The sequence below is a fragment of the Chiloscyllium plagiosum genome, unplaced genomic scaffold (genome assembly GCF_037043375.1).
Source record: "Chiloscyllium plagiosum isolate Xiang-an unplaced genomic scaffold, Cpla_swu_hap1 HiC_scaffold_3, whole genome shotgun sequence".
Lineage (NCBI taxonomy): Eukaryota > Metazoa > Chordata > Chondrichthyes > Orectolobiformes > Hemiscylliidae > Chiloscyllium > Chiloscyllium plagiosum.
In genome coordinates, this window is record NW_028270141.1 from 17,626,800 (window position 1) to 17,649,694 (window position 22,895).

General features: G+C 41.3%; 1 protein-coding gene across 4 annotated transcripts in view; it reads right to left on the reverse strand.

Annotated features, from left to right (window-relative positions):
• Positions 1–22,895, reverse strand: part of greb1 (growth regulating estrogen receptor binding 1) — a 324,923-nt gene that overhangs the window by 91,887 nt on the left and 210,141 nt on the right. For all 4 annotated transcript variants that reach the window (XM_087977669.1, XM_043677653.2, XM_087977663.1 and 1 more), the window contains 4 exons: positions 16,903–17,031; positions 11,576–11,698; positions 10,427–10,624; positions 4,098–4,278 (listed from right to left, as the gene is read on the reverse strand). In XM_087977669.1, coding sequence (XP_087833795.1) covers positions 4,098–4,278; positions 10,427–10,624; positions 11,576–11,698; positions 16,903–17,031 — 631 coding nt within the window. The remainder of the gene's footprint in view (positions 1–4,097; positions 4,279–10,426; positions 10,625–11,575; positions 11,699–16,902; positions 17,032–22,895) is intronic.

A 22,895-nucleotide genomic window follows, 5' to 3' on the forward strand; every position in this document is an offset into this window, starting at 1 on the left:
CTTGCCTCTGATCTGCTACTGTTGCCATTGTATTTTTATGACCAGCCCAGTTCAGTTTCTGGTCAATGTGATAGTGTAAGATTGAGGACTACTGGTCTGATCATTCACATGTCAAGGAGCAGTCCACAAGAAGGAGGAAGAAACAGCAAGACTTCAGAATGGTGGAGGAAAGGGATTAATTCAGTTTGCAGGTACATAATTGGTTTCTGATTTTCGCAGAATTCCTTCTCTAAATTGGGGCAGTTGCTTAAACAAGATCCAGGAGATATAAGCACTGTATTAGCTTTATAAGTTAACTAGATATTTGTTAGTATTTGATTTGATTTGATTTATTGTCACATGTACGTAAGTACAGTGAAAAGCTTTGTTTGCGAGCAGTACAACCAGGTAAGCAAGGACATACAGGCAGCTCTGTTTGCAAAACAAAACATCAAAATAGGAGTATGAAATGATTTGGTTCAGAAGGTCAAGATGTAGAATCACTAAACAAAAAAACCAGAAGAACTGTGGATGCTGAAAATCAGAAACAAAAACAGAAATTGCTGAACAAACTCAGTATTTGGCAGTATCTGTGAAGGGAAATTAATGTTTCAGATCCAGTGACCCTTCTTCAGAACCAGTAGAATCAGTTTGGGTTGAGATATGGAAAGACAAGGGAAAGAAGTCATGGTGGGAGTAGTTTATAGATCTTCCTACACTGTAGTACAGACATTACGATCGCAGCAGATGGTTTTACCAGACAAGCCAGTTCCCAGTCAGGAACTTGACTTGTCAAATAACATTTTTACTTGTCTTAATGAAGACTTCTTTTGTTGAAACATCAACATGCATTGCTGAAGATTTTGCTTTAACAACAAAACAGTGGTTTATTGAGAAAGGAATGGAGATAAAATAGAATCTTCTGAACTATCTACCTCAGAATCACCACAGTGTGGTACAGAACAAGGAGGCAATTTGGCCCATCATGTCAGCCCTGGCTGTTCAAATCAGCATTATTACCTGCTGTCAAACTCTTGCTTTACCCCTATATCTTTGCATATTATTTCTACCAATAAATCATCCAATTGAACCTGCCAAATAATGAATTATAAGCAAGTTCAAAAATTTCAATATGTAGTCAAACTATTATTCCCAAAACACACCTACATAAGTTGTAAAGAAACAGAGCAGCTTTTGCATAATACCCAAAACACCCCAATATAGTTTTAAAATGTCACAACCACAGCTCCTGTACATAACACCTCAGTCGGCTAAGTCATTTGTGGCTTCTAACTGAAACTGCAAATAACTTCTTCCTGGAGTTATCATATATTTGAGCTTTAATGTACTCAGTTAAAATAACCACTTTCCGGCTTTTATCCCAATACTTCTAGTCTGGGGCTGACACTAAATTTTCACTCCAAGGAATCTCATTTATTAAATTTCTCATTCCTTTCTTAGGTGTGCTGCTCTATACAGCCATCCTGTACCAAGATCTTCGCAGGACTAACGCCACTACTCAAAGTCAAAAACAAAACTAAAAATTTCTCTCCTCAACTATGGGCGTTTCCCTGAAGCTGAAAAATAAACAGATTCCAGAACTCTCTAACAAATCTCTGAGGCCCTATTATTTGCCAGGCTGGATCACCAACACGCTAAAATAAACAAAAGTCTATCAGTGCACAAGAACAACATTCAGTCTACAGCCAGATTTCAAAGATTATTTTTTAAGATGAAATTGACATTGTTGTAGAAATGTGTATAATTTAATTATTACCTTCAGACACACAGAGAAACCCATCAGTTACGAGTTCAAAGCCAGATATCCAAACAATTAATATTAAAATTAACCATATAAATCCCACAATTCACATAGCACAAATTATAATGATATATTCTGTGAAGTATATACAATGGGGGCTTATAAGAAAGGTGCTCCTCTCCATTGATTGGAGTATCCAGGAAACAGGTTGTTTTAAAACCGGCAATATGAAATGAGGGGGATTGATTAATGATCCCATAATAAAGTATCCTTCAGAAAAAGTGACCACAACATCAGAAATTTCACATTCAGTTTGACGATGCGAAATCTGGGTCTAAACGTAGTATCTTAAACTTAATTACAGACTTTTAAAAAGATAAAGAAAGGCGGGATAGACTGGGACTTTTTTTACTGGAGCATAGGAGGTTGAGAGGTGACCTTATTGAAATTTATAAAATCATGAGGGGGATAGGTAGGGTTACTGGTAGGTAAAAACAATGACTGCAGATGCTGGGAGGTGTCTTGTCCCGAGAATGGGGATTTCAAGACGAGGGGTCGGTGAGAGGAGAGAGATTTAAAAAAGACATGAGGAGAAAATGTTTTACACGGAGGAGAGTTCACGTTTGGAATGAGCTTCCTGAGAAAGTGGTGGATGTGGGCACAATTACAACATTTGAAAGACATTTGGATAAGTACGTGAATAGGAAATTGCAGGAATATGGACCAGGAGTAGGCAGGTGGGTCTAGTTTAGTTTGGGATTATATTCAGCATGAACTGGTTGGACCGAAGGGTCTATTTCTGTGCTGTATAAGGCTATGATTCTATGACTCTAAATTGGGAAAATAGATTAAGAGACAAGATGGTAGGTAAGAAATTATAGATGTTTAAAGAGATAATTCATCAATCACAGCAAAGATATATTCTATTGAGAGCCTCTATTAAAAGCTCTTGTAAGGATATAAACAGCAAGACTGCAGCTAAGGGAAGTATTGATCCCTTCGACGATGAGATTGGGAAACAACTAATTAGAAATAAGGAACTGATGGAAACTTTGAACAACTACTTTATATCCAACGACATGATACAAAACAAGAAAAACATCCTCCAATATAGTAGAAAAACAGGAAAGTGGTGCTAAGGCCACAATCAGATTATTGGATGGTAGAGCAGGTTCCAGAGGCCAGACAGCCTACTCCTGCTCTTGTTTCTTGTTACCTTATGCTGTGCATCAAAGAAAAGACATCCTGTCTGGTAAAGTGGTGAGAAAACAATTTGAAACATCCGGGAACAGAATAAGGTCTGGTCTCCAGCAGCCCTTCAGAGTCACAAGGTACTCCCAGTTGGCAAAGCAGGATGCCAATCTGTCACACCCCTTCAAGGCCTTGCCAAGTGTACAGCACCCCAACAAAGGTGGATCCTGTTTTGCAGCCTTTGAACTGGGTTTAAATATAACATCGATAGCTTGAATGGCAAAAGGTCCTGGCGGTAGAGTATAATCACCAGGAGGGAACTCCCGAAAATTGACATACTCAAAACATGGGAAAAATCAGCCATTCATGATGGTGCAGAGCAATGCAATGCTGCCTTGGGAGGAGATATGAAATTGAGGCTTCACATTTCTTCCCAAGCAGATGTAAAAGATCTCATGGGTACGATTCAAACACAAAGAAGAGTGACTATTAGACCACTTTTTCATTCTCGGTGTATTAACTGGATTTAAGTACCACCACCTGTCATGGTGGGATTTCAAGATCATTTAGCTGGGCCTATAGGTTAATAGTCCAGCAACATGATCTCTCCACCACCACCACCAAAATAAACAATATTCTTAGCTAAAACAATGCACTGCAGATCTGAAACACAAAAATGAGAAAGCACTGGAGAAACTCAGCAGGTCTGACAGCATCTGTGGAGAGAAAGCAGAGTTAATGTTTCAGGTCCAGTGACCACTCTTAAGGACAGATGCTGCCAGATCCACTGAGATTCTCCCGTAATTTCTTTTCTTGTAAACAATATTAAGGTCCTGTTTGTCCCTAAATTCTCAGAAGGTAAAGAGGGGGTCAGTTCACATCCATGTTGTAAGAGGCAGCAGAGCTCACAAAGCCCACCCTGTGATGTCACTAATATAATAGATATCACATTCAGTTAATAACAGCAGAAAAAGTGTCACACGAGTCTACTTTGAACAATGGCATGTATATTTTTAAAGTAAAGTTTAATTTAAAAAGTAAATAAAATAATCACAATAAAACCACAATTCAAGTTCTAGATATGGTGAAGAAAAGATGCAACTTCGGATTTATCAGACATCTGGTCCACAAAGCTTTAAAGAATAAAACACATTTCAGAGTTTACCTGGTCAAATCCCAGTGTGCATGGTCATGGATCAGTATGAAGAGTGTGTAAGGACTTTTTAATGCTCTTTGCTGGAAGCCTTCAAACTTCCCCTGAGCTTCTGCAGTAAGCTTCATGACATACTGCTCTGCGCATTGATTTGCTGTACACTCTGTTTCCAACCCAAGTTCGACCAAAATCCCTGCAAAAAATACAGGCAAGAGTTGGAGTTTAGACTTTGCTGGATCCCAACAGTGTATCAATTACAAAATTTGCTTTGGGTTCTTAAAAATATTATAGCCATGCTTAATTGTCAAAGATTAACTTCTGATAATATGCTATTGAATTTTCAGTGCAGCTTATTTTAAATGAAAGGTTTCAAGTCAGATGTAATTCCTCAATTGGTTGAAAGATTTAGATGATGGTAAAAACATTGAGATTTGCATTGAAATCCTAAATATCAATTAGTAATAACCACAATCCAAAGATGTGCAGGTTAGGTCAATTGGCCATGCTAAATTGCCCACAGTGTCTGGAGATGTATAAATTAGGTGGATTAGCCATGGGATGTACAGGGTTACAGGGATCAGGGAGAGGGGGGTGGGTCTGGGTGGGTTCCTCTTTGGTGGATCAGTATGGAGACAGTGGGCCAAGTGATCTATTTCCACAGTGCTGTGATTCTATGATAATTAAGTCAGGAAAATCGTTATGAAATGCAATTGTCCTTTTCCTTACAGCGATATATCAGATATCTCTATTCCTGATGAAGGGCTTTTGCCCGAAACGTCGATTCTCCTGTTCCTTTGATGCTGCCTGACCTGGTGCACTTTTCCAGCAACACATTTTTAAGCTCTGATCTCCAACATCTGCAGTCCTCACTTTCTCCTGAAAGTTACCGATCCAAGCCAAGAAAGTGAGGTGCAACTTTAAATAAGATACTGAGCCACCATCCCACCATCAGATTTCTGACAAGGCCACTGGCTGTGCTCACCTCATCCCAGGCTCCAGTTCGTCCAACATGATCCAACCCTAATCTCACACATCAGCTCCTGGATGCCCAACACAAGGGCTGCCCACATTAAAAGCATAACCTTGCCTTCACAAAATTGAAAAGCCCTTCACTTCCAATCCCCAGTAAGGATATAATGGTTGTTGAGGCCACCAGTCATCTTAAGCATTTCTGACTGTAGGCTATCAAGTCAATCGGGGCCACTGAATCTGTAATACCAATGTTGGATGGTGGAAGTAAACCTGCACAGGATTTGTCTTTAAGACCAAACAGCTTTCTGCAGACTGTGTCAGTAAACATTCTGCTCCATTGTCTTATTGTCTATAAGATTCATTGATGTTTCCAAACACAGACTGGGACTGCCTTAGTGTTCATGACTTGGATGGAGAGGGATTTGTTAAGTGTATACAAGAAAGTTTTCTGATTGAGTATGTGGATGAACCTATGGAGAAGGTGCAAAAATTGACCTACTCTTGGGAAATAAGGCAGGGCAGGTGACTGAGGAGTCATTGGGGGAGCACTTTGGGGCTAGTGGCCATAATTCTATTAGTTTTAAAATAGTGATGGAAAAGTTAAAGTTCTAAATTGGAGGAAGGCCAATTTAGGGAAGAACTTTCAAAGGTTGATGAGAGGTGGGTGTTCAAAGATAAAGGTACGGCTGGAAAATGGGAAGCCTTCAAAAATGAGATAATGAGAGTCCAAGACTATATGTTCCTGTTAGGGTGAAAGGCAAGCCTGGTAGGTGTAGGGAATGCTGGATGACTAGAGAAATTGAGGTTCTGGTCAAGAATAAGAAGGAAGCATATGGCAGCAATAGACAGCAGAAATTAAATGATTCCCTAGAAGAGTATAAAAGCAGTAGTGGTACAGAGGAACCTCGATTATCTGAATTTTGGATTACGTGAAGAAGATCTCAAGGTTCCGATAGAAACAGTACATCAAAGAGGCGTTACCAATGCTGACCACGTTTTTGTTAACAATGATTAAAAATGAACCTGGCTTAATGAAATGCTGCCGAGAACAGTCCTGGGAGCACAGGCACAGTCTCCAAATGACTGACTGCCCGCCCTCTCTCTCTCTCTCTCCCCACACTTTCCCTAGAGATCTACACAGGGGTACACCCTAAACCCCCATTCCCCATATAATCTCTCCAACATTGTCCTGTACAGGGCAGAGTGGGAATTTGTCAAAAAGGTGTGTGTGTGTATATACATGCGTGTGTGTGTGCGCGCGCGCGTGTGTGTGTTTACATGTGCGCATGCGTGTGTATATACACGCGCGTGTGTGCATGTGCGCGCGTTTGTGTATATACATGCATGTGTGTGTGCGTGTGTGCATGCATGTGTGTGCATGCATGCACACGTGTGTGTACATACATGCATGCGTGTGCGTGCATGTATATACATGCATGCGTGTGCGCGCGTGTGTGTGTATATACATGCATGCGTGTGTGAGTGTGTGTGCGCGTGAATGCGTGTGTGCTATTTTGAAATTAACCCCCCAAAGGCAACAGTAGTCTTCTTGTCGGCGTCCAGTCTGGCTGCTGCCTCCATTCCGGGAGCAGGGGCAAGGTGGGGATGCGTGTTGGGGGGGGGAGGGGGGGGTTGCACGGTGTGCTGCTGCCTAGACTCCTGAACAGGGGACGGACAAGGCAAGTGCTCACTCTGTCAATCCCATTGAAGTGAAGCAGCTGTGGGGACATGCTTCAGCAATGCTGCAGGTCCCTTACACACAAGCGTGTCTCTGCTCAGACACAAATCCTGAGACAGAGAGGGGGAGCAAGGCAGGCAGAGTGAGGGGAAAGGCAACTTCAGGAAACTCTGAGTCCCAGAGGAGAAGCATTGAATCAGTTATCCAAATAATCAATTATCTGAACGAAATACTTCCCGCCCAGCTCGTTCGGATAATCGAGGCTCCTCTGTGTATCTAAGAGGGAAACCAGGTGCATAAAAAGAGGACATGAAATAGCTTTTGCAAGTAGGGTTAAGGAGAAACCAAAGCAATTCTACAAATACGTTAAGGACAAAAGAGTAACTAGGGAGAGATTAGGGCCCTTAAAGATCAGCAAGGCAGCCTACTTGTGGAACAACAGAAGATGGGGAGATATTAAATGAGTATTTTGCATCAGGGTTTGCTGTGGAGAAGTATAGGGAAGATAGAGAACATGGGGAAATAAATAGTGACATCTTGAAAAATGTCCACATTACAGAGGAGGAGATGCTGGATGCCTTAAAATGCATAAAAGTAGATAAATCTCTGGGACCTGATTAGGTGTACCTTAGTACTCTCTTGGAAGTGAGGGAAAAGATTGCTGGGCCCCTTGTTGATTTACTTGTATCATTGATAGTTACAGGTGAGGTGCCAGAAGACTGGAGGTTAGCTAACGTGGTACCACTATTTAAGAAAGCGATAAGGAAAAGCCAGGGAACTATAGACTGGTGAGCCTGACATCAGTGGTGAGCAAGTTGTTGGAGGGATTCCTGAGAGACAGGATTTATATGTATTTGGAAAGTCGAGGACTGATTAGGGATAGACAACATGATTTCTTGTGTGGGAGATGGTGTCTCATGAACTTGATTGAGTTTTTTGAACAAGTAACAAACAGGATTGATGAGGGCAGAGTGGTGGACGTGATCTATATGGACTTCAGTAAAGCGTTCAACAAGGTTCCCCATGGGAGATTAGTTAGCAAGCTAAATCACACAGAATAGAGGAAGAACTAGTCATTTAGATATAGAACTGGCTGGAAGGTAAAAGACAGAGGGTAGTGGTGGTGGATTGCTTTTCAGACTGGAGGCCTGTGACCAGCGGTTTGCCACAAGGATCGGTGCTGGGTCCACTACGTTTTATCATTTATATAAATAATTTAGATGTGAACATGAGAGGCATGGTTAGTAAGTTTTCAGATGACATGAAAATTGGAAGTGAACAGCAAAGAAGGTTACCTCAGAATACAAAAGGATCTTGATCAGATGGGCCAATGAGCTGAGATGTGGCAGATGGAGTTTGATTTTGATAAATGGGAGGTGCTGCATTTTGGAAAGGCAAATCAGGGCAGTCTTATATACTTAATGGTAAGGTCTTGGGGAGTGTTGCTGAAGAAAGAGACCTCAGAGTGCAGATTCATTATTCCTTGAAAGTGGAGTTGCAGGTAGATAGGATAGTGAAAAAGGCTTTTGATATGGTTGCCTTTATTGGTCAGTGAATTGAGGTCATGTTGTGGCTGTATAGGACATTGGTTAGGCTCCTTTTAGAATACTGCAATGCAATTCTGGTCTCCTTGCTATAGGAAGCATGTTGTGAAACTTGAGAAAGTTCAAAAAGAATTTACAAGAATGTTGCCAGGGTTGAGGAGTTTGAGGTATAGGGAGAGGCTAAACAGACTGTGACTAATTTTCCCTGGAGGGCCAAAGGCTGCAGGGTGCCTTTATAGAGGTTTACAAAATCATGAAAGGCATGCATAGGATAAATAGACTTTTCCCTGGGATGGAGGAGTCCCAAACTAAAGGGCACAGGTTAAAGGTGAGAGAGGAAAAATATAAAAGGAACCCAAAGGGCAAATTTTTCACGCACAGGTTGGTGCATGCATGGAATGAGCTGCCAGCGGAAGTGGTGGAGGCTAGTACAATTGCTACGTTTAAAAGACATTTGGATGGGTATATGAATAGAAGGGTTTATAGGGATATGGGTCAAATGCTGGCAAATGGCACTAGATTAATTTAGGATATCTGGTCAGCATGGATGAGTCGAACCAAAAGGTCTGTTTCCAAGTCTCTATGTCTCTATGATTCTCTGTACATCAGTAATATTCAATTTTGTAATTATTGAGGAACTTTCGCTTTCAAAAGAATAATTTTGAAAAACTCAAAGCTTATGAAAGGAACTTGTCTTGTTTTAAAACATGAGCCACTTTAAACATTGTCTAGACCAGTGCTTTAAATACACATAATTAGAAGCAAAAATATATGGTTGCTTGATTAGACCTGCCAAAATAAAATGTTCAACTATTAAGCCCCTTGTTCATGATTTTCATAATTACTTAAGTGTTTGACTCAACAGCTAAGTAAGATTATTTTTTAGCACACAATTTCCTTCACAGCTCTGTTCCATTTACAAAATGAACTATTTCCAGCAATGAAGTATGACTTGAAACTGTAAACCATAAGATCGTAAGACAAAGGAGCAGAAGTCAGTCATTCAGCCCAGGGCATCTACTCTACCATTCAACAAGATCATGGGTGATCTGGTAATCCTCAAATCCACTTTCTGGCCTTTTCCCCACAACTCTTGGTTCCCTTACTCATTAAAAGCCTACCTATCTCAGCCTTGAATATACCTAGCCACCCAGCCTCAATAGACCTCTGCAAATTTTACAAATTCACTTCCCTCTCAGAGAAGAAATTCCTCATTGCTGTTTTAAATGGGTATCCTTGTACTCTGATCATGCTCTCTGGTCCTAGATTCTTTCACAAGCTGAAACATCCTTTCCATATCTACCCTGTCATTTCCCCTAAGAATCTTGTATGTTTCAATAAGGTTGCATCCCATTCTTATGAATTCCAATGAGTATATGTCCATCCTAATCAAACTCTCCTCATACAAAAATTAATCTGTATCTGGGATCAGCTGAGGGAGCCTTCTCTGGACTGCCTCCAATACCAATATATCTTGAGTTAAATAAGAGACCCCAAACAGTATTCCAGCTGTGGTATGGCTAGTGTCTTCTATAGTTCTAACAAAACCTCCCTTCTTTTTTACTCCATTCCTGTTGAAATAAAACTCAACATTCCATTTGCCTTGGCAGAAGTGCATACTCCAGATGCTGGGGATTAGAGTTAAGATTAGAGTGGTGCTGGAAACGCACAGCAGGTCAGGCAGTGTCCAAGGAGTAGGGAAATCGATGTTTCGGGCAAAAGCCCTTCATCAGGAATGCCCGAAATGTCGATTTTCCTGCTCCTCGGATGCTGCCTGACCTGCTGTGCTTTTCCAGCACCACACTAATCTTGATTCCATTTGCTTTCCCTAATACCAAATGAACTTGTATGCTAGTTTTCTTTTGGGATTTCTGAAAATCATCATCATGAGGACACACAAATTTCTCTTCCTTGTTGTAGTCCTTTGGGATGAAAGAGCTGCTCTCTCATTGAAGAGAAATGACTGACTGGTGGTCGTTTAACCTGAGGGTCACTACACCTCTGGTGTGGAGAGAGGTTGGGAAGAATAGTCCTTCACTGTAACCCCAGCAGGGGCAGTGATTGAACCCAGGCTGTTGGCATTGTTCTGCATGAGAAACCAGCCACCCAGCCAACTGAGCTAAACCACTGATAGCATAAATACCAACCTGACTGCTTGACGCGCAACATAGTCTGCTGGTAGGCAACTTCCGATGGAGGCACCAAAATAAGGAAGTCCACTTTCTCAAAGGAGCCCAAATCCAGATTTTGCGTGCTGGAATCAGCAATTGCGCAGACATGAGACAGTAACTTTCGAGCTACTGCAAGCTGAACTGGATGAATCTGGCATGTTCCTTTGTTAGAAACTGTGGAACCCAAATAGACATTAAAAGGACAAAATCCAGCAAATGCATAACTTCTTAAAATATCAGATTATTGAATTTGTTTGCCTATGTATTCAAACTGAATAAATTGACAATTGTACAGATTTGATAGTATTCTTCCAGTCATCCAAACTAAAAGCATACAGCCTATCACCAGAGAAAAAACTGCAACTCATTCATCACCTTCATTTAAAATGAACTATAATACTGAACAAATATTCACAGATGATTTTGTTCCATCATTCATCACATAATGAATCCTTGTCTCTCATTTGTCCACCAACTTTTCTCCATGGGCAGAATTGTCCTGAATTATTAGGTCTCAAAGTAGATTTTGCAGCAGGAGGTCCAACCTGCCAATGAGAGGGAGGGAGTTCCAGTAGTCCGCTGTGCTACAGACTCTCATGATGGAGGGATTGGTGAGGGGAAAGCACAATGCTGATTGAGGCACCAAGTTCTGAGATTGGGAATGGTGATGGCAAGGGAGGGGAATGGTGGGATGACAAGCAAGTGAGTCAAACCCAAAGGCGGGAAGACCTGTGGTCAAATCCCTCAGTCATGAAAATAAGACAGCCCCATTTGATGGCAGGGAAGGATGTTCAAACTTGGACCTTGCCACCCAGAACCAGAACTTAATGAGGGCTAGAGTGGGAAGGTGATAGTGTTCCAATATGAAGATGATGAGGGGTGGGGTAGAAGGAGTCACTCATGGTGGGGACAGGGAACGTTAACACTGTGTCTTCCACCTTCCCATCTATGTGATAGCCATAAAGTCCATTTCCACAAGATTGCGCCAATTAACATTCTTCCACTGATCGCAGGAGTGACCTTTGACTTCCAACAAGTGGTTTGAATGTTCCTGGATCGCACTTAATGTTACCAAATGTTTCTAATGACATATAAATTGTGAAGGAAGTGAGTTTGGATGTTTACCTGAACAAATGGCTGGTCTCTGGGCTGTGCTGTCATCGAATTTCTTGAAGGACATAGTGAGAGAAGAGCCTTGGCCATTCTTTGCCAGACTATACTTTTCTAAGAGTGTGTCGATATCTCCTTCTAATCAAAATAGGTACAGAATGCAGAAAAGTTAATAATTATAACATAATAATTCATTGCATGTCAGGGATTGATTAATCCTGTGACTTAGTTTATCGAAAACAGTAAAACACATTCTAAATTCAACACTGTACACATACGGCACATGCAGTCTTTCAAGGAAAAGTATACATGCAACATATTCCACCTCTCTGAAAGAAGCCACAACACAATATCAAATGCGCCAATGCATCTCCATTATGTCTAAGTTTTCTGAAACATCCAGATCCTTAGAGGTGTCACTGATTTCCATGGGCATCAATGTTCACGTTTTCCACCATGGATTGGAGTTGCTGTTCCTGAATTTGCTTATCCTGATGCATTGCGGCCAAGACCGAGTTCTGAGTGGTCCAAATCTTCCTGACATTTATTGCTGTGTTCCCTAAAAGCTCCCAGCATTTTTTAAAGCTTTGTCTTTTCCTGCTGGATTCTTCCCATTCTCTCAAAGTTTGAGACTTCTGTTGACCCTGCACATTTCTCTGCTCGTAACCTACGCTAATGACTGTCCATTCTCTTCAGTTCTTTTTTGACTTTTTTGTTTTTGTTGATACCTGCACTGCCACTTATTGCTTCGGAAGTTGTTTGGTTTCCTTTATACTCTGCTCAAGTTATATCACACCAGCATCTGTTTCTGAAAGGAGTGATTTGACATTCCATGTTGTGTGCACTGTACAGCTTGCCCTCATTTTCTCTAGCATTGCTTCGAAGTCAGGCCTGTGTTTCCATTGCTGTTTCTGGTGGGCTTGATCAGTTTTACATGCAAGTTTACATACATCTCAACTGGTAATGCTTTAATTACATTGATGATACTATTACCTTTCTTTCCCTCTCAGCTCTTCATTCATCATTGTGAACTGAGCACAGATATCTCCTAAAGACATTATCATCTCAAAGATGGGATTCTCAAGCCTGGAACTCTCCTGCTAATTATGCAGCCAATTCCTCTTGAACTTGCATTTTTCTTTCCAAAGCAGAGAGCTGGGACTTTAACTCTATTGATTCAAAAGGAAATGATGTGTTCTGAATTTCTCTCATATAGAGTTTTGCAAGTACTTCTTGAATAGCTTGCTGCGTCTCTGTGCTGCAAATCAGTCTAATAGCTGGACTGATTTCATGGATTGTGACCAGTGTAATGTCACAGACTGCTGATAGACCACTCCAGCATTGTCTATGATGAAGAATATCTGTTGCATTCAAATGGACTCCAGCATTACTGATATTACATAAAAAATTAGTAAACGTTGTAAGTTTAAAATTGTACATTCATAGATTTCATCATGGCTTCCTGTAATTACAGGTTAGTGCCGAGAACTTGTGTTAATCTTGGCCAATAACAAATGGGCATCAATTTTCTCAGTACAAATAGTTTTAATATTTGCAAATACTTTGCATGTTGTGATGAAATAGGTATTTACTCTGAGATTGACAGCGTGAAACGTGGTCACTTTCCTTTATCTAATGTACATGGTCAGAATTTGGTTTGTCCAAATTCTTCACGATATGCCTCTGGAAGGATACTGGATGGTGTCTCTTGAAGCTTGCAGATACTCCTTGTGCATGATCGTTCGGGTCAGTGCACAGCTCTTTGCAACTACATCGTCTTTGCTCTGGTGTGCTGCCTCTGCCAATGGTTTTTACTGCCACCTTCCTCGAAAACTTGATCAAAAATGAGGATTCCTTGGATAAATGAAGACGACTACTCCATCCACATATCTTGCTGTGCTTAGGTGCTCTAATATTTGTATCAACTGTTGAGTTTGTACTTAGGACCTGGACATTTCATCAACCTGAGAGGATCACAGTACCTATGACCATCCTTCAATAATTCTTTGACGTGGTAAGTTACGGTTTGTCGAGCAAATATTTCTGGAAAGCTCCCACGGGGTTGATATGATCACCAGTTCAATAATTTTGTCTGCTACCTCCCCATAAAATGATCCCTTTTTTCTGCATCTGTGCATGAAGTGGCCTATGGATTCTGAGGACTTCTGTCTGAATGACATGAATTCTAGTCAAGAATATGGAAGTTTAATCTGATTCTGAATTGGCCTTTTAATGTTGTTCATAACCTTTGAGAATCTTTTAAGCTCTTGGGGCTGTTAGCCTTAGAACAATTATGGAGAAGTTCAGGCTAAAAACCCCACATGAAAATGTTGAACTAAGAAGTGCCAATTTGAGTAAAGTGAAAAGGATCCTCTCTTGAATAGTTTGAAATCAAAGGTTGTCAGGTAAAATTGTAAATCAGCAAAATGAGGCATTCAAAGAGGAGTTAACTTGTGTATATCTGAGATACATTTCCATGATGGGGAAAGGAGGACATCAAAAGCTGGATGTATGTTTGCTCACTGAGCTGGAAGGTTCATGTTCAGAAGTTTCGTCACCATACTAGGTAACATCTTCAGTGAGCCTCCAGATGAAGCATTGCTGATGATTCCTGCTTCCTATTTATATGTTTGGGTTTCTTTGGATTGGTGATGTCATTTCCTATGGTGATGTCATTTCCTGTTTTTTTTCAGGGGTTGGTAATATGGGTCCAAGTCAATGTATTTGTTGATAGAGTTCCGGTTGGAATGCCATGCTTCTAGGAATTCTTATGCATGTCTCTGTTTGGCTTGTCCTAGGATGGATGTGTTGTCCTAGTTGAAGTGGTATCCTTCCTCATCTGTATGTAAGGATATTAGTGGCGGAGGTTGATGTTCATGTATCCTAGTGGCTAGTTTTCTGCCTGTTTGTCTAACGTAGTGTTTGTTACAGTCCTTGCACGGTATTTTGCAAATGACATTAGTTTTGCTTGTTGCTGTATAGGATCTTTTAAGTTCATTAGTTGCTGTTTAACTGTGTTCATGGGTTTGTGGGCTACCATGATGCCAAGGGGTCTGAGTAGTCTGGCAGTCATTTCCAAGATGTCCTTGATGTAGTGGAGAGTGGCTACGGTTTCTGGATGTGTTTTGTCTGCTTGTTTGGGTATGTTGCCAAGAAATCTGCAGACTTCGTTGGGTACCCATTCTTTTTGAACTCTGCTCTGCATAGTTCCTCTGTGCTGCAGTGTGTGGTGGCTCTTTGGAATAATGTTCTGATGTAACTTTGTTTGTGGATGTTGGGGTGATTGCTTCTGTAGTTCAGTATTTGGTCCGTATGTGTTGTTTTCCTGTAGACGCTGGTTTGAAGTTCCCCATTGGCTGTTCACTCTACTGTGACACCTAGGAATGGCAGTTTGTTGTTGTTTTCCTCCTCTTTAGTGAATTTTATGCCAGTCAGGGTATTATTGATGGTCTTGAAGGTTTCCTCTAATTTGTTTTGTTTAGTGATGGCAAAGGTGTCATCCACATAGCAGACCCAAAGTTTGGGTTGGATGGTTGGCAGAGCTATTTGTTCAAGTGTCTGCATTACTGTCTCTACTAAGAACCCTGATATCGGAGATCCCATGGGTGTTCCCTTAGCTTGTCTGTGGGTTTTGTTGTTGAAGGCGAAGTGGGTGGTAAGGTATAGGTCCACTAGCTTGACGATACTGACCTTGTTGATGAAGTTAGTGGTGTTTGGTGTATGAGTCTTTGGGTCTTCTAATAGTGTAGTCAGTGTTTCCTTGGCCAGGTTGATGTTGATTGATGTGAACAATATCAAAGAAGACCATTATTTCGTCCTCTTCTATCTTAGAGTCTTTGATGGTCTGCAGGAATTCTTGGGTGGAGTGGATGGAGTGGCGTGAGCCTTCTACCAAGTGTTTTAGTCTTTGGTATAGCTCCTTGGTCAATCTGTAAGTTGGTGTTCCCGGTAGCGCAATTATGGGTCTGAGGAGGGCTCCATGTCTGTGAATTTTGGGTAATCCGTAGAGGCGTGGTGCATTGGATCTGTTTGGTTTCATTTTCTTTGGAAGTCGGTCTTATTTATTTCTACAGATTTCTGAAGTTTATTTTGAGTAGGGCTGTGATTCAGTTCTCTAGTTGTGGGGTAGGGTCTATCGCCACCTGTTGGAAACTTCAAACCAGCGTCTACAGGAAAACAACACACACAGACCAAATATTGAACTACAGAAGCAATCATCCCAACATCTACAAATGAAGATGCATCAGAACATTATTCCAACAATCCACCACACACTGCAGTCACAGAGGAACTACGCAGAGCAAGAGGAAAATCACCTAAACAGTGTATTAAAAAAGAATGTACCCAATGAACACAGTCCGCCGATTTCTCGGCAACAAACCCCAAAAAGCAGACTAAACACATCCAGAAACCCTAGCCACTCTCCCCTACATCAAAGTCATCTTGGAAATGACTGCCAAACTACTCAGACCCCTTGGCATCATGGTAGCCCACAAACGCACCAACACACTAAAACAGCAGCTAATTAACTTAAAAGACCATATACAGACAACCAGCAAAACTAAGGTCATTTACAAAATACCGTACAAGGACTATAACAAACGCTACATTGGACAAACAGGCAGAAAACTAGCCACCAGAATACATGAACATCAACTAGCCACAAAACGACATGACCCTCTCTCATTAATATCCTTACATACAGATAAGGAAGGACACCATTTCGACTGGGACAACACATCCATCATAGGACAAGCCAAACAGAGTCATGCATAAGAATTCCTAGAAGCATGGCATTCCAACTGGAACTCTATCAACAAACACATTGACTTGAACCCAAATTACCACCCCCTGAGAAAAAGAACAGGAAATGATATCACCATAGGAAATGGCAGTACCACAGGAAATGACATCACCAACCCAAAGAAACCCAAACATATAAACAGAAAGCAGGAATCATCAGCAATGTTTCGTCCAGAGGCTCACTGATGATGTTACCTAGCATGGTGACGAAACGTCTGAACATGAACCGTCCAGCTCAGCAAGCGAACTTACATCCAGAACCTCAACCTAAGCTACAATCTTCTCAAAACTCGCTAACATCAAGTTAGATTTAGATTAAAATGGAATATTTAAAGCATCTTTATGATAAATGTCACGCCCATAATTCAGAAAGTAGATAACCAACCTAAGTATAAACAGAGAACTGAGATTGGGAATATTGGACGCCGAGAGAGCTCATGAGAATAGGAAACCCTAAAAGATTTTCAATTCTAATTGATAAAAGGCTAGCCAAGGGAAGTATAGGGATGTGCGAGAAACACCTGGCTAGAATATTTTACCCGGACAAAGGCTGCTGAAAAACGCTCCTAGAGCCCCAACTTTTCCAGTGACGAGCTCATAGTTGATTTCTTTCAGATGATCTTTGGGACTAAGCATTCTCTCTGCTAGAAATCCAGCTTGTCGCTTTCCTGTGAAAAACAAAGATAGGTGCAGATGAATAGTTGGCAACTGGTCAAAATAAATTACACAGCCAAAAACTTTTATCAAGCAATTTTCAAAAAGGTTTTTCAATGGACAAAATTAAGCCTTTTAGCAGTTGTACAGACTAAGAGTAAACTAAAAGGTTTAAGGTAACATGAAACAAAAGTATCATCTTGGATCATGGCAGTTTATTAACATTAAAGGCATTTAAAACAGAGTTTCAAAACATTGCTGAATAACAAACATTTAGAGGCCAGCAAACAGAGAGAAAACATTTCAAAAACATCTATCCTCATGCACTTTTTGTCGAGATCTCTTAATTTCAGCCAGCCCTTCTGCAACTCAGTATTTATATTAATGCATGACAAATGGGACTTAGCAAGTATATGGTTTGGAAATAAAGACATCTACAGTGGAGTCAGTAAAACAAACCATTTAGAACCATAGAATGTGTTTTCTGTGAGAAGCAACCTAGCTGTTGATGCTGCTGCATGAAGATCTGAAAGGCCCGGTCTAACCTCCCATGAGCAGCTCTTGGAAGCTCAGAGAATAGATAACTAGGTTATAAGTGACAAGCCTTCGTCTGTGTGAACTGAAAAGGCAACCTTGATTGATAGCTTCAAAACACCAACCAGGAAACCATCATCTATGCTTATCTTGAAATAAGAAATAGGAAAGATGAGGTCACGACTGAGAGGAGTTTATTCCCCCCCCCCAACACCCTATTAAGAGATACACTATAGGGAAGAGTATAGAGGAAGTAACAAATGGGACATGTCAGAAAGGTACTGCAAACATTATGGAAAATTTTAATGCAGATTGGACAAACAAATTTGACCAAGGTAATCGAAGCTTATGGGTGGCACGGTGGCACAGTGGTTAGCACTGCTGCCTCATAGCGCCAGAGACCCGGGTTCAATTCCCGCCTCAGGCGACTGACTGTGTGGAGTTTGCACGTTCTCCCCGTGTCTGCATGGGTTTCCTCCAGGTGCTCTGGTTTCCTCCCACAGTCCAAAGATGTGCAGGTCAGGTGAATTGGCCATGCTAAATTGTCCGTAGTGTTAGGTAAGGGGTAAATGTAGGGGTATGGGTGGGTTGCGGGTCGGTGTGGACTTGTTGGGCCGAAGGGCCTGTTTCCACACTGTAAGTAATCTAATCTAATCTAATCTAATCTAAAAAAAAAACGTTGACTCTCCTGCTCCTCAGATGCTGCCTGACCTGCTGAGTTTTTCCACCACCACACTCTCAACTCTGACCTCTAGCATCTGCAGCCCTCACCTTCTCCTAGTCTAGAAAATTAGTTAATTCAGGACAACGTTTCAGACCAGTACATTGTAGGGAGCAGGCTATTCCAGACCTGCAATGAGCAAGTGATGAGCAGTGAACCCCGATTTATCAATAACCTCTTGCTAAAGGAACTGCTAGACAACAATGCTCACAAATGGTAGAATTTCACACTTAGTTTGAAGGAGAGATGTTTGTCCCCATGACTATTATTTTAAACCTAAATGCAAGTAACTACAAAGATATGAAAACAGAGCAAAGGTAGGGTGGCATGGTGGCTCAGTGATTAGCACTGCTGCCTCACAATGCCAAGGACCTGGGTTCGATTCATGCCTGTGTGGAGTTTGCACATTCTCCCTGTGTCTTTGCGGGTTTGCTCCCACAATCCAATGATGTGCAGGTCAGGTGAATTGGCCATGCTAAATTTCCCATAGTGTTAGGTGCATTAGTCAGAGATAAATATAGGGTAGGGGAATCCGTCTGGCTGGATTGCTCTTTGGAGGGTCAGTGTGAACTTGTTGGGCTGAACAAGTAAGGAGTCTCATCTAAACAGAGAAACTAATGCTAAACACTGAAATATAGTGGCAGAGTTTTAAGACGATATTTAATAATCTTCAGCAAGGATTTATCCCAGTGAGAGTGAAAAACTATGTGAGAAAGCTAACTATGGAAGTGAAGAAAAAAATGAATTGAAAGATACACGAAGGAGTTCTGCAAAGGTTAGTGGTAGGTCAGAAAACTGAACAGATATTTTGGACCAGCAAAGAATGATGAAAATAAAAGGAGAAAATAGAGTAAGAGAGAAAGCTAGCTGGAAATATAACAGCAGACAGTCAGAGTTTCTCAAAGTATTTGACAGGAAAATAACGAAGTAAAATAGAACCCCTACAGTGTAGAAGCAGGCCATTCAGCCTATCATGTCCACACTGACCCTCCGAAGAGCATCCCACCCAGACCCACCCGATCCCAGTAACCCTGCATTTCCCATGGCGAACTCACCTATGGATCTCTGGACATTATGGGCAATTTAGCATGGCCAATCTACCTAACCTGCACATCTTTGGACTGTGGATGGAAAGTGGAGCACCAGGAGGAAACTCACGCAGACATGGGGAGAATGTGCAAACTCCATATAGGCATCTGAGACTAGAATCTAACCTTGGTCTCTGGCGCTATAAGGCAGCAGTGCTAACCACCGAGTCACCATGCCAAACAAGTACAAGTGTTGATTTTCTAGAGACTGCGTCTAAGAAATTAATGATGATAATTATTTTAAAAATTCATTCATGGGATGTAGGCTTCCACCAGCCAGGCCAGCATTTATTGCCCACCCCTAATTGCCCAGAGGGCAGTTAAGAGTAAACTAAATTGCTGTGAGTCTGGAGTCACATGTAGACCAGACCAGGTAAGGATGGCAGTTTCCTTCCCTGAATCATTTCATGGTGGTGATTAGACTCTTGATTCAGGCTTTTATTTTATTCGAATGCCATCATCTGCCATGGTGGGATTTGAACCAGGTTTCCAGAACATTACCTGAGTTTCAGCAATAATAGTCCATCAATAATACCACTAGGCCATTGTCTCCCCCAATTCAGGCAATAAATAGATGAACATTTATTTTGAGTTCATCTTCTCCAAACTTAGAAGACTTTCCAAAGACATATAAAAAATCAGGAGTTGAAATACAAGGAGGAACTTAAAACAACAATTCTCACCAGGGAAAAGGTGCTATGAAAACTATTACACTTTGCCTGACAAATCCCCAGAACCAGATGATAGGCATCCTTAAGGCTCTGAAAAAAAATTGCTGCAGAGTTAGTTAGATATAATCTTTGACGAATTGCTTATATTTGAGAAGGGATCCAATGGATTTTAAGATAGCAAATGATGTATTATTATTCAAGAAATAATGCAGACCCAAAGCAGGAAACTAAAGGTCAAGGAGCCCAACATCTAACATCAGGTAACTGTTAGAATTCATTAAGGAACAGATTATAGCAGGATGTTTAGAAAATCATCATCTGATTGGGCAGAGTCCATGTGGTGTTGTGAAAGTGAAAGTGAGCCTTTTGAGGAAGTAACAATTCAGATGGATAAACAGCAAATGTGTTATACCTCAATTGATAAAAGGAATTTTATAGGATGCTAAATGAAAAGTCATTGGATAAAATATGAGCTTGTGATTTATGGAGCAACGTATTAGCATGTATAAAGGATTGGTTACCTAACAGGAAACAGAGTCTTTTTTAGGTTGGTAAACTGTAGCTTGTGGAGTTCCACAGGGCTGGTCCCCAAATATTTACCATCTATAGCTTTGAAGTGTGGATCAAATGAGTGGTAGCTAGATTTCCTGATAACACCAAAATATATGTAAATTAGACCACAACAGGGTTCTGCTGAGACCACATTTGGAATACTGCATACAACTTTCATGTCCTCATTTGAAAAAAAAATGTCATGACATTAGAAGTAATTCAGAGAAAATACATTGGACTCATTTCTGGGATAAAGAGCATTCTGACCTCCATGATTGAATCGATTTGCAACTGCCCTGAAATGCTACTTTTGACAATCTGTACTGCTGAGACAGCTTTAAAACAACAATACCCTGCACTTTGATAGCACACTTACACTGCAAATCTTCAAAGAAACATTAGCAATCAAAAGACTGACACAAAGCCACAGAAAGAGTCACAAGCACAAATAGAATCAGAAAGTCACAGAGATGTACAACACGGAAACAGACCCTTTGGTTCAACCCGTCCATGCCGACAGATATCCCAACCCCATTCTTGTCCCACCTGCCAGCACCCAGCCCATATCCCTCCAAACCCTTCCTATTCATGTACCCATCCAAATGCCATTTAAATGTTGCAATTCTACCAGCCTCCACTACTTCCTCTGGCAGCTCATTCCATACACGTACCACCCTCTGTGTGAAAAAAGTTGACCCTTAGGTCCCCTCTCACCCTAAACCTGTGCCCTCTACTTCTGGAGTCCCCAACCCCAGGGAAACATTTTGTCTATTTATCCTATTCTTGCCTTTTTTGGAAGTCTCTATAAGGTCACCCCTCAGCCTCCGACGCTCCAGGGAAAACAGCCCCAACCTGTTCAGCCTCTCCCTATAGCTCAAATCCTCCAACATCCTTGTAAATCTTTACTGAACTCTTTCAAGTTTCACAACATCTTTCCGATAGGAAGGAGACCAGAATTGCACACGATATTCCAACAGTGGCCTAACCAATGTCCTGTACAGCCGCAGCATAACCTCCCAACTCCTCTACTCAATACTCTGACCAATAAAGGAAAGCATACCAAATGCCTTCTTCACTATCCTATCTACTGCAACTCCACTTTCAAGGAGCTACGAACCTGCACTCCAAGGTCTCTTTGTTCAGCAACACTTCCTAGGACCTTACCATTACGTGTATAAGTCCTGCTAAGATTTGCTTTCCCAAAATGCAGCACCTCACATAGATCTGAATTAAACTCCATCTGCCACTTCTCAGCCCATTGGCTTATCTGATAAAGATCCCATTGTAATCTGAGGTAACTTTCTTCATTGTCCACTGCATCTCCAATTTTGGTGTCATCTGCAAACTTACTAACCATACCTCTTATGCTCACATCCAAATCAATTATATAAATGATGAAAAGTAGAGGACCCAGCACCGATCCTTGTGGCACTCCACTGATCACAGGCCTCCAGTCTGAAAAACAACCCTCCATCACCACCCTCTGTCTTCTACCTTTGAGCCAGGGCTGTATCCAAACGGCTAGTTCTCCCTGTATTTCATGAGATCTAACCTTGCTCACCAGTCTCCCATGGGGAACCTTGTCGAATGCCTTACTGAAGTCCATATAGATCACATCTACCACTCTGCCCTCATCAATCCTCTTTGTTACTTCTTCAAAAAACTCAATCAAGTTAGTGAGAAATGATTTCCCACGCACAAAGCCATGTTGACTATCCCTAATCAGTCCTTGCCTTTCCAAATATATGCACATCCTGTCCCTCAGGATTCCTTCCAACAGGCTCACTGGTCTATAGTTCCCTGGCTTGTCCTTACCACCCTTCTTAAACAGTGGCACGACGTTAGCCAATCTCCAGTCTTCCGGCACCTCACCTGTGACTATCGATGATACAAATACCTCAGCAAGAGGCCCAGCAATCATTACCCTGGCTTCCCACAGAGTTCTCGAGTATACCTGATCAAGTCCTGGGGATTTATCCACCTTTTCGCGTTTCAAGACATCTAGAACTTACTCTTTTGTAAAATGGACATTTTTCAAGATGTCACCATCTATTCCCCTGCATTCTATACCTTCCATGTCCTTTTCCACAGTAAATACTGATGCCAAATACTTGTTTAGTATCTCCCCCATTTTCTGAGGCTCCACACAAAGGCTGTCTTGCTGATCTTTGAGGGGCCCTATTCTCTCCCTAGTTACCCTTTTGTCCTTAATGTATTTATAAAAACCCTTTGGATTCTCCTTAATTCTATTTGCCAAAGCTATCTCATGTCCCCTTTTTGCCCTCCTGATTTCTCTCTTAAGTATACTCCTA